Source organism: Psittacula echo, assembly GCF_963264785.1.
Source record: "Psittacula echo genome assembly, chromosome: 1".
In the NCBI taxonomy this organism is placed as follows: Eukaryota; Metazoa; Chordata; class Aves; order Psittaciformes; family Psittacidae; genus Psittacula; species Psittacula echo.
In genome coordinates, this window is record NC_137735.1 from 128,641,356 (window position 1) to 128,653,460 (window position 12,105).

The 12,105-nt window shown below is 45.4% G+C and overlaps 1 protein-coding gene across 12 annotated transcripts in view; it reads left to right on the plus strand.

Moving 5' to 3' along the window:
- The window catches only part of PPP6R2 (protein phosphatase 6 regulatory subunit 2), a 90,532-nt gene that overhangs the window by 52,783 nt on the left and 25,644 nt on the right, over positions 1-12,105 (plus strand). For all 12 annotated transcript variants that reach the window (XR_013958728.1, XM_080637408.1, XM_080637410.1 and 9 more), the window contains 7 exons: positions 2,752-2,817; positions 4,065-4,177; positions 6,345-6,458; positions 7,381-7,507; positions 8,162-8,314; positions 9,248-9,451; positions 11,414-11,478. Coding sequence is in view for 11 of the 12 variants with exons in the window: in XM_080637408.1 (XP_080493534.1) it covers positions 2,752-2,817; positions 4,065-4,177; positions 6,345-6,458; positions 7,381-7,507; positions 8,162-8,314; positions 9,248-9,451; positions 11,414-11,478 (842 nt within the window). In the remaining variant the exon portion in view is untranslated. The remainder of the gene's footprint in view (positions 1-2,751; positions 2,818-4,064; positions 4,178-6,344; positions 6,459-7,380; positions 7,508-8,161; positions 8,315-9,247; positions 9,452-11,413; positions 11,479-12,105) is intronic.

Genomic DNA, 12,105 nt, shown 5'->3' on the forward strand with positions numbered 1-12,105 from the left:
TGCTCAGTTCCTTCTCTCAGCTTTACAGTGCGTCAGGCAGTCCACACGATATTACAGAGGAGGGAAAAAATGAAGGCACAGATTGATCCTTAGAGATTTGTACGCGTTCACCCATGAGAGGAGGTCTTAGTTTTTGATGGGAAAGTTGCAATTCAGTTGATTACACTTCAAATAGTAATAACGTCAAAAGAGACAAGAGGAAAAAGCCTTCAGGAGATGGACTGATGAAGGATAATCGCAGAATCCCAGACTGGTTTGTGTTGGAAGGGACCTTAAAGCTCCTCCAGTTCTAACCCCCTGCCCCAGGCAGGGACACCTTCCACTAGAGCAGGTTGCTCCAAGCCCCTGTGTCCAACCTGGCCTTGAGCACTGCCAGGGATGGGGCAGCCACAGCTTCTCTGGGCACCCTGTGCCAGTGCCTCAGCACCCTCCCAGGGAAGAGCTTCTGCCTAAGAGCTCATCTCAATCTCCCGTCTGTAAGCTTAACAGATTATTTCATTATTAACAGACCTTAACATGTTATGTCAATTTGGGTGTTCTTTTCCTTTTGAATTTCATTTCCTGGGTCCCAGAAATTAAACAGCAGTTCCTGTGTTCAGATGAATGCTCACACTTCCCTCTCTTCAGTACTCTCCCTTTGTGGCCACCCTACTGCCCCCAGAGCCCATGATTCTGACAGCCCAGGCAAAAAGAGCAAGCCTTCTTATCCATGCTTACTGTAGAGCTCCCAGTTGGAATTGGTAAGGCCCATGGGCCCATGTTGGAGGTCTGGAGGAGGAGGTTGATACAGCATGAAGCTGAAACTGCAGTGGAGAGCTGGGGTTTAACTTAAAATCATAGAATCAGCCATGTTGGAAAAGAAGTTTAAGTTGAAGTCCAACCTTTACCCCAGCACTGCAAAGGGCACCACTAACCCATGTCACTAAAACTCGCTGTGCTCTGCAAGGGAAAGGAAATACCCTTAATGCAGGAGTGTTAATAAGTGGATTTCCTCTGGACTCTGGTAAGAGTAGATGGAACTTCGATAGGTCATAGTTCTTCTGCTGACATGGATTGGCAGGTAGGTTCTGCACAAAGCAGCAAACAGGCTGAAACACCTTCTGCACCCTGTCTGTGGAGCCTAATATGTGAAGAATGGAAACTTGGGGAGAAAATGGATGTGGTTGAGAGGGTTTTTTATTGCAGTTGTGCAACATGTTCATAGTGTGGGAATACCCAGAGGTTGCAGTCACAATCTGGGCTCCTAATCGTGGTGCTGTGCAAATGTGGGGTGTGTAACGTAGGGAAGCAACCAGGTAGGCCTAACAGCAAAGGTTACCAGTGAAAATAACATCATCCAAGCACAGGGAGATGAGCAAAGGTGGGTGTAGACCTACTGAGCCAAGCGGGAATGAACAGTGGAATGGAGATAGCAGAACTGATAGATTAAGACCCAGCAGGCATCAACTCTACTGTGGTGGTCCTGAGAAGAAGCTTTAGGAGCTTAATTTTTATACTGGAAAACTAGAAACCAGTGGAAGAATCTGAAGAGATGAGTTCGTGAGAGACTGATGAGGAAGAATGTCTTAAGAGCCCAGTATTTTCAACTTCTGGGTACACTGGATGATGGGAAGAAGAAATAACAGAAACCAGATCTGAAAATACCATCTAGAATGAAGTACTTGATGTGGCAGCTGTAGGCTGTGTGGCTTCTTGGACATCATTTGTATTTTTACAGTAATAAAGGACACCAGAAGGGAGACAAAGACATTTCAGACTTGTAGGAAAGCAGCAATATTATTGATGGGAAAAGTCACTGTAACTGGTTATGTGGAGTTTGTGTTTTGTCAGACAGACGCCATGCTCAGCATGGCACTGGGGAGGAGAGTCTGAGATGGAGGAGGGTTATTAGTGAAGAGTCAACATAAGGATTAGAGTTCAAGTCATGTGAACAGATAACATAGAAATGAGTGTTCAAGAGGAGAAGGCTTGCACAAGCCTTCTTAGAGAGAAATGGAAGCAGGAGGCTGCTCATTTTCTCTGACTCATCTGAAGAGTGATGGACGAGTCCATCGTTGCAGAAACCTCCAAAGTCTTTTCCTTTTAATTCATGTTGGGACAGTTATTTCAGAAGCAACAGAGAATGCATTAGCTTGACTGATGAGTTTGATGGGTGTTAAGACATTGAGCAGGTTGCCTGGAGTGAAAACCATAGAAATCAGAGTTAAAATGGTTGGGTGGAAGGAGATGTTGAGCTTGCAGATGGAGCTGGGAAGGGAGAGAGTGGAACGTATCCTTTGCAGATGGTGTTCTTGGTTTGCATGTGGTCAGGAAGGGGAGATGAAGTGATAGCTTGCACTGAGAAAAGGCAGATGAAGCTGGCATGGAGCAGGGAGGTGAGGTATGGTAACAACCATCTCAAGGTCTGAGGAATTACTTGTGTAACCAGCAGTAAGGCTGCAGGAGTAGGAAATGGGAGAGAAGAACATACTGGTAATTACACTAATGGTCCTGCTGATGAGATAGTGCTTATGGCTGATCTGTTCCGTGCTTTCAACAGGTATGGAGGGGTTTGGTTCCACGGGCAGGGTGCCCATGCTGATGCAAATCAAAATGTGTCTCAGTGTGTGTGCCTGGGGGTGTTTGGATACTGCCTGTGGCTTGGATTGGGAAATGGAAGGAAGCCTGTGTTATGCAAAGCTTCTCAAGATCCTTGGTTTGAATTCTGTGATACCCAACAAGGATTTTCTTTCTCCTTTCCTTCTCCTCCAGTGGCTTAATGAAGCAAAGATCATTCAGAGACTTGTGGAATTGATCCATTCAAGCCAGGATGAGGACGTGAGTATCACAAGACTCAGTCTTGTCTTTGTGGGCAGAGGGTCCTGTAAGCTTCAGAAGACTCTCTTTGTCTCTTCAAGAACACCCAGGTGACTTATGGAAGGAGGTCACGAGGGATGATGTGTATGGGTGGACATCCTGTCTTCTGCTTGCTCAAAACCAAAACGCTTTGTTGTATTTTTAATCAGCTTTTGACTTATTTTACTCCCAATTTCACAGCTCGTTCTGCTGCTACATCACTTTGTGTCTGTATTTACAGGCACTTGGTTTCAAGTAGGAACCTGCTTTTGAAACTGGCTGTTGAAAAACCTTTTGAATAAACCAGTTTGCTTCAACTTTCAGTTCTTTTTAGTAAGTAGGTTGCAAAATCTGCATGATGCAGTTGTCTGGGCCTTCAAAAAAGAGATGCTGTTAAATATTGTGTGCTGTATTTTCCTTTTTGCTTTCAATGATTTCCATTAAACACCCAAGGCAGGAGCTCCGGGTCTGGATTTCAGATACCTTCACTACCATTTCACACTTGGGTGCCTGTGCCATCCCCGGTGCTGAGCAGGATGGATGCATGGAGGTGTGGTGATCTCTAACTGCCCTCCTTTGATTTAGCTGGGGATGGAGCACTGGGTTACAGATTCCTGTGAGTGCCAGCAGCCAAGAACTGATGGCAGAGAGTTCCTTTGGTGTGGTGCTTTTGCCAACACTGTAATTCCTTCATCTCAGCACCAAAAATTACCCCTTCTGAGAGGAAAAACTGGGAAGTATCATGCTGATTTGTGTGTCTTTAGCAGTGCTATGGTATGGGTGAATGCTGAATTACAGCATCAGGACTCACACATACAACAGCTACAGAGAGTCTTTGATTGATGGTCAGGATGAGATGATGAATTTATCAACATACTGCTTTAAAGCCTTTTAATACATAGTAATTATGTTGTAAAGGGTTAGGGTTCTGCATTCCTTTTTCTTCATGCAGAAAACCTGAGTAGTGGGAAGTAAGAATTACCTGACATTGTTAAGTTCAGGGAGTTAAGTCCAGTTTAAAATCCTCTTTGACTTTAAAATCTCTTGATACTTCTAATAATCAACGTTGTATTTAACAGATGAATAATTCAGAGCATGATAGCACTTGCTTTGGAAAATCCTCATGCATTTAGCCTCTTGCATTCCCACCATGTTCAGTTGTCTCTGATGGCCAGAAGAAGCCAAGCAGAGGCTTTAGCACTGAACTGGGCTCTGTGTTGTTGTTACAGAGGCAATCAAATGCATCCCAGACCCTGTGTGATATTATAAGATTGAGCAGAGACCAGAGCAATCAACTCCAGGATATACCTGAGCCTGATCCACTTCTCACAGCACTGGAATCGTAAGTACTTCTCAGAGGATGTTGCTAATACTATTGCTACTGATGGCCCTCCAGAGACACCAACTGTGTGTGTCAGGCCTTGGCTTCACTCTTGACATCTGTGACAACATTTTAATACTGCTGTTAACTTGTAGCATCACTTAACATCTCTGTTGAGAACTCTGGGAGTTGTGGCTCTGTGTGAAGGCAGGAGATCGGGGTTGGTGGTCCCCAAAGCTCACAAACTAATTCTAGATGAGGCAATACTAGTGAGTGTGTTAAAGTGAATTTGGAGAAGGTTGAACTGCAGTGGCAGTAGTTGAGGGAAAGCCCACAAAGGCTTACAAGTCATAGAATCGCAGAGTGGTTTGTGTTGGAAGAGACCTTAAAACTCATCCAGTTCCATCCCCCTGCCATGGGCAGGGACACCTTCCACTAGAGCAGGTTGTTCCAAGCCCCTGTGTCCAACCTGGCCTTGAACACTGCCAGGGCTGGGGCAGCCACAGCTTCTCTGAGCACCCTGTGCCAACGCCTCAGCACCCTCACAGGGAAGAACTTCTGCCTAAGATCCAACCTGAACTTCCCCTGTTTCAGTTTGAACCCATTACCCCTTGTCCTACCCCCTACCGTCCCTGATGAAAAGTGAAGAGAATTGATGATCAGCTGGTGCAGCATCATCAGGGTGACAGAATGAACATCAAATCTAGGTTCTCAATAGCTGTTGGCTGCGTGCAATGAAAGTGAATTCAGTTAATTACAGTAAACTCACTTCTTTTTCCTGGCTCTGCCTCTTATGCTTGTGCTGATGGAGTGGATTTAGCTGCTACTTATCCAAATCATTTGCCCTCCTGCATTATTCATATATTTTTACATTTTCATCTCGTGTTTTATTTATACAAATGTAAATGAGATTTTGTCCAATGTTAGAAAATAGTAAAAAGGAGGCTGTGAACTTGAGTAACACAGGTTTTAGCTGGACGTGTGACTTCGCAAGGCAAGAAAGGCAATTGCTGAGTCCTGGGGTTTGGAGAAATGTCAGTAGCATCCTCAAAAGTAGCAAGGGAGGGGAATGTGAACACTGAGAGGAAGCAGGCACGGCTGCAGTAACTGTAGAAGAGCACCAGCTCCAGCCTGAACCTCATGTTCCTCCCATCTATTATTCATCCAGCATGGCAAACAGGGGAGAGAAAAGTGAGTGTTGTGTTTGTGCTATTTACTCTCTATTCTAAAGCTGTTTCAGAATCATTTCAGATGCTGGAAAGGACCCAATGTCCTTATTCATTCTGACTCCAGCAGTCTTAGACTCATAGAATGGTTTGTGTTGGAAGGGACCTTAAGCTTATCCAGCTTCAGCCACCTGCCACGGGCAGGGACACCTTCCACTAGGGCAGGTTGATCCAAACCCTGTCCAACCTGGCCTTGAACACTGCCAGGGCTGGGGCAGCCACAGCTTCTCTGGGCACCCTGTGCCAGTGCCTCAGCACCCTCACAGGGAAGAGCTTCTGCCTTATAGAATCATAGAATCATGGAAGGGTTTGGTTGAAAAGAACCTTCAGATCATCTAGTTCCAGCCCCCTGAACTTCCCCTGTTTCAGGTTAAACCCATTGATCCCATCCCTCAGTGTGTTAGTGTTTGGAATGCACCTTATCTCGGTTTGAGGGCTCAAAGAGATGGTGAATTCATTAAAATATTTCAAGGGGATAATAGCTAAAGCTACTAAAAATGTGCATATTTGATACAGTTTGCATTGGTTGGCCTCTGATTCCAGGCCCTGGATCTTACTGTGCCACTGGTGAATGATAAGGGTCAACTTGGACTGTTTGATGTCTTTCCTCTGTGAGTCTGATGGAGAATTTTAGCTAATATTTTAGCTCCTTATTGTCCTTTGTAAATTAAAGTTAACGGTTGTAAGTAAGAGTTCTATCCTGTTGATAAGGGAGAACAACATCTTGGTGTGGAGTCTACGTGGTTGTAACGAGGTCTTGCATAGTGATGAGCAACCAAGTTGAGAAACCTGGTGTAGAACTTGTATCTGAGACTGCAGAGAGGAATGTGTTTATTCTGTCTCAAAGAAAGCAGAATTTGCAGCCTTTTCCTTCATAAAACCCAGAATTGGATATTTAGTGATTAAAGCAACTGCCAAATGCTTCTAATTCTTACCCTGCTCACGGCTGTGTTGCTCAATAGGCAGGAATGTGTGGAGCAACTCCTGAAGAATATGTTTGATGGAGAACAGACTGAAAATTGCATAGTGAATGGCACACAAGTTCTTCTGACATTGCTGGAAACAAGGCGCTCTGGGTAAGTCAGCACTGGCTTCTCTCGCAGGAATGATTTCAGAAACTCAAATCTAGCTTTATTTAGTCAAAAAAGGGAATTTTCATGGCCTAGTGAGAAGTGCTTACTGGAACTGAGTACAGAAAAAGCTGTTTGGTTGTTCTGATGCAGTAGCTGTAGCTCATGGCAGTTGGAGCAGTTGGCAACTAGTTCTTGTCTGGGCTCCTCGAGTTCTGCACGTGTAGAGCAAAGTCTTGTCTGTAATATCAGAGATCTTAGAGCAGTGAGGGAGGCAGTGGTACATTGTGCATAATCTGTATGATGATGTGTGCGTATATAGCTACATATGTGGTGTATAGTTTTAAATTTGGTTTTTAAAATTATATCCCCTTTTGTTTCTTTTTATGGAGAGGGAGGAAAGGCAAAAAAAAATTCATGGGAGAGAGTGAGACATGGAAAATGTCCATTTTCATAGAATCCTGGAACGGTTTGGGTTGGAAAGGACCTTAAGCTCATCCGGTTCCAACCTGCTGCTATGGGCAGAGGTGCCTCACACTAGACCATGTGACCCAAGGCTCTGTCCAGCCTGGCCTTGAACACTGCCAGGGATGGGGCATCCACAGCTTCTCTGGGCAGAGAATGTTTGGGCAGCAATGTTTGGAAAGTTTTAAAACCCAGAAAACCCTTTGGGAATGTGTCTTTGTCAGCTCTGCAGATGGGTTAGTCCCTGTCTTCCCACTCAGCTCATTCACAGATTTGATTATGGGAATAGCATTTTGTAAATGATATATTAATATAATGTAGTTACAGAAATATATTCAGTATCTGGAAATTACTGTCCTTCATTTATGGTTATTTTTGAAGAGAAGATGACCATCACAGGCAGTTTGCCTGGGAACCATCCTAAGATGTTGTCAGATCTTAACTGTTGTGCTTTTCTTTACAGAGTGGAAGGACTGATGGACTCATACACTCAGGGATTTGAAAGGTCTTACACTGTCAATAGCAGCATCTTACATGGTATTGAACCACGGTTGAAGGATTTCCACCAGCTGCTGCTCAATCCTCCCAAGGTAGAACATCTCTTCCTTCCTCAGGAGCATGGAATGGTTTGGGTTGGAAGGGACCTTAAAGCTCCTCCAGTTCCAACCCCCTGTCACAGGCAGGGACACCTTCCGCTAGAGCAGGTTGCTCCAAGCCCCTGTGTCCAACCTGGCCTTGAACACTGCCAGGGATGGGGCAGCCACAGCTTCTCTGGGCACCCTGTGCCAGTGCCTCAGCACCCTCCCAGGGAAGAACTTCTGCCTAAGAGCTCATCTCAATCTCCGCTCTGGCAGGTTAAAGCCATTCCCCTTGTCCTGTCCCTCCAGGCCCTTGTCCAAAGCCCCTCTCCAGGTTTCCTGCAGCCCCTTTAGGCACTGGGACCTGCTCTAAGGTCTCCCCTTCATGCAGCAGAGGAGGAGAATCCCCTCCCTGAGCTGCTGCTCACACTCTGGGGGTGCAGCCCAGCACATGGGGGAGTTCTGGGCTCAGGTGCACACTGGAGCCAGGTCATGGAGAGCTTCTCCTCACCAAACACCCCAAGTCCTTCTCTCAGGACTGGTTTAACCTTACCTGCAGAGAAGAGTTATGAAATGAAGTAGCTGTGTTTGGTCAGGTCATTGTGTGTGTGCACTGGAGGAGATGCTGGTCCTGACTGAGGTGCTCATGATGTGTTTCTCTGACAGAAAGCAGCAATCCTGACGACAATTGGAGTCCTGGAGGAGCCACTGGGGAACGCTCGTCTTCATGGATCTCGTCTAATAGCTGCTCTGCTTCACACAAACACTCCCAGTATTAATCAGGAACTATGCAGACTCAGTACCATGAATTTATTACTTGTGAGTAACACACTGAGACACTGGAAGTGGGGAAACTTCAAACTGGGAACAGTTCAGACTGGGAACACTTCTGCTCTTCTTTTATCTGTTCAGTGCAGTTTGTTTCATGTGTGTCAGGGTCTGTCATTTTTCTAATCTGCTGAAAGAGGAGAATCATCCTTGGCAGCTTTTGTAATACAGATACAGATACTTGTATTGTGAACTGAACCCCATGCTTTGAATTTATTGTTGTAGTAGTGTAGTAGAGTACACAAAACAGGCTGGTTACTGGGGAAGCTTGAGTACCTTGTGCCTATCAGGGCTCATCATACTGAGAGGTCAGCTTTCTCTATATGTGAGCAGGGATATGTTCTGAACTCTGCCAGTAGAACCTGGGTGGGCTTTCAAGAAAGTTATTTTCATACTTAGAAATTCATAGAATCCCAGAGTGGTTTGTGTTGAAGGGACCTTAAAGCTCATCCAGTTCCAACCACCTGCCATGGACAGGGACACCTTCCACTAGAGTGGGTTGCTCCAGGGCCTGTCTAACCTGGCCTTGAACACTGCCAGGGATGGGGCAGCCACAGCTTCTCTGGGCACCCTGTGCCAGCGCCTCAGCACCCTCACAGGGAAGAACTTCTGCCTAAGAGCTCATCTCAATGTCCTCTCTGACAGGTTAAAGCCCTGTCCCATCCAGCCTGGCTAAATTATTTGTTATAACTAAATTATAATAGCATATATTAGTATCTAGTGGTTGGTTTAATGGAAGGTGTGTGCTACAGCAGAGCAAATGGAGCACATCCAGCTACAAGTGGATACTGAGACACATAAGTAAAACTGTTCAGTGGAATTGCTAGTTGAGCAACTAGCTGGGCAATGTTCTAATATCATTTGGTTGTTAAAAATGGGAAGATGTATCTAGAAGAAGTTAATTTTTCTCTCCTTTGTTTCCAGGACTTATTTTTTAAATACACGTGGAATAACTTTTTGCATTTCCAAGTGGAATTGTCCATAGCAGCTATTCTCTCCCACTCTGCCCAAGAGGGAAAAACTACTACTACTAATGACGTAGAAAGTAAAGAAGAGGTGCTGAATGGAAACGTGGCCACAGAGAACACAGAGACTCCAGAAAATACGGAGAATATAATGGTCACTCATGTAAGTCTGGTTGCGTTCCCTGAGGAATGCAGACTGATTGAGTCAGTCTTCACTTAGTGTGATGAACCTTTCAGGAGTGTGGAGGTTATTTATGGTCTAGAGATCATAAAATCATAGGATCATAGAATGGTTTGGGTTGGAAAGGACCTCATCCATTTCCATCCGCCTGCCACAGGCAGGGACACCTTCCACTAGAGCAGGTTGCTCCAAGTCCTGTCCAACCTGCCAGGAATGGGGCAGCCACAGCTTCTCTGGGCACCCTGTGCCAGCGCCCCAGCACGCTCACAGGGAAGAACTTCTGCCTTATCCTTGGTGGATAAAGAACTGGCTGGATGGCTGCATGCAAAGAGTTGTGGTCAATGGCTCAGTGTCTGGCTGGGAACCAGTAATGAGTGGTGTCCCTCAGGGATTGGTGTTGGGACCGGTCTTGTTCAACATCTTTGTCGGTGACATGGACAGGGGGATTGAATGCGCCCTCAGCAAGTTTGCCGATGACACCAAGCTGTGTGGTTCGGTTGATACGCTGGAAGGAAGGGATGCCATCCAGAGGGACCTCGTCACCCTTGTGAGGTGGGCTGATGCCAACCTTATGAAGTTTAACCATGCCAAGTGCAAGGTCCTACACCTGGATCGGAGCAATCCCAGGCACAGCTACAGGTTGGGCAGAGAAGAGATTCAGAGCAGCCCTGCAGAGAAGGACTTGGGGGTGTTGGTCGATGAGAAAATGAACATGAGCCAGCTTCAGTGTGCGCTCGCAGCCCAGAAAGCCAACCGCATCCTGGGCTGCATCAAAAGGAGCGTGACCAGCAGGTGGAAGGAGGTGATCCTGCCCCTCTACTCTGCTCTCGTGAGACCTCACTTGGAGTATTGTGTGCATTTCTGGTGTCCTCAACATAGAAAGGACATGGAACTGTTGGAACAAGTCCAGAGGAGGCCACGAGGATGATCAGGGGACTGGAGCACCTCCCGTATGGAGACAGGCTGAGAAAGTTGGGGCTGTTCAGCCTGGAGAAGAGAAGGCTGCGTGGAGACCTCATAGCAGCCTTCCAGTATCTGAAGGGGGCTTATAAGGATGCTGGAGATGGACTCTTCATTAGGGACTGTAGTGACAGGACAAGGGGTAACGGGTTGAAACTGAAACAGGGGAAGTTTAGATTGGATATAAGGAAGAAATTCTTTACTGTAAGGATGGTGAGGCACTGGAATGAGTTGCCCAGGGAGGTTGTGAATGCTCCATCCCTGGCAGTGTTCAAGGCCAAGCTGCACAGAGCCTTGGGTGACATGGTTTAGTGTGAGGTGTCCCTGCCCATGGCAGGGGGGTTGGAACTAGATGATCTTAAGGTCCTTTCCAGCCCTAACTATTCTATGGTTCTGTCTCCAACCTGAACTTTCCCTCTTTCAGTTTGAACCCATTACCCCTTGTCCTGTCGCTACAGTCCCTGATGAAGAGGTTCTGTCAGATCTGGATGGAAATGTATTTGCTTTTGTAGATCTGATTTTAGCATCCAATTGACAAAATAAACATACCTCCCATCTCCTTTAATGGGCTTGTGATTCCATTTTTACTGAATATTTTAGTAAAAATGCATATAAGCTGCATATAAGACCAAAAAAAAGAAACTACAAGCGAGTAACTACGTTTGAACTTCTCCGTAGAGGCCGTAATGGTGAAATCTTGCTGTTGTTATGTTGTAAATGACAACAATGTCCTCATGACTGCCCAGTGAAGCCCCAGAGCAGCAGGCTGAAGACATTTATAGGTATTGCTGCTTGCCCTGGATTGTCTGAGAAAGAAGAAACTTGAGCTCTTGGGAAAGGGAAGTGCTGAACTCGAAGTTCTTGTTCAGTAGAGTGAAGGACTGAACAAAAAGTAACTCTAGTTCAGCGCAGACTTCTGAGGACTGAGTCTCCCTTTGGCAAACGTTTGAAGTTTTCTTCCTATCTCTTTGTTTTCCCCTCCAGCTGTTCCAGAAATGCTGCCTTGTGCAAAGGATATTGGATGCCTGGGAAGCCAATGACAAAATACAGTAAGGATTTGGGAACAGAGGCTTTTGTCCCAGGGCTGCAGGTTTAGAATAATGCCTTAAAATAGTCTTCTAATTATTTGGGTAAATCAGTGGTTTCTGTAATGATTTAGGCTGTGATTGTGATTTGGAATGAGGTTTATTTATTTGTATAAGTGATTTGGAAATAGGTGATATTTAAATTTACCAGCAGACATACAGTGTGGAAGTGTGATTTGATTTATTTTATTTAATGTCTGTAACATCTCACCCCAGACACGATATGCTGCTTTCTTGCTTTTTCAGGATATTACACTGCATATTAGCTTTTGCTTTTTGTTTAAATGCAAGATTATATTCTCCCCAGTGAGCAACTCTGTGCAAGCAGAGGTGGGAAAGCATTTTTGTCCCAGATTCGCCCCAAGTTAATACTACAGTTCTATAAACCACTCAGATTTCATTCTGATTGCAATGATTATAAGAACTAAATCACTAAAGAACCATAAAACATACGAAAGTGAACATTTTATCCAGGCTTCTCCTTCTTTGTCCATCTAAATGTTTTGGTCCTCCCTCACTATTTTGAGCTCTTTGTGTCTTCTCAGTGCTTTGTAGTCCCACTGTAATTACTGTAGGGTCACTGTGAGACCA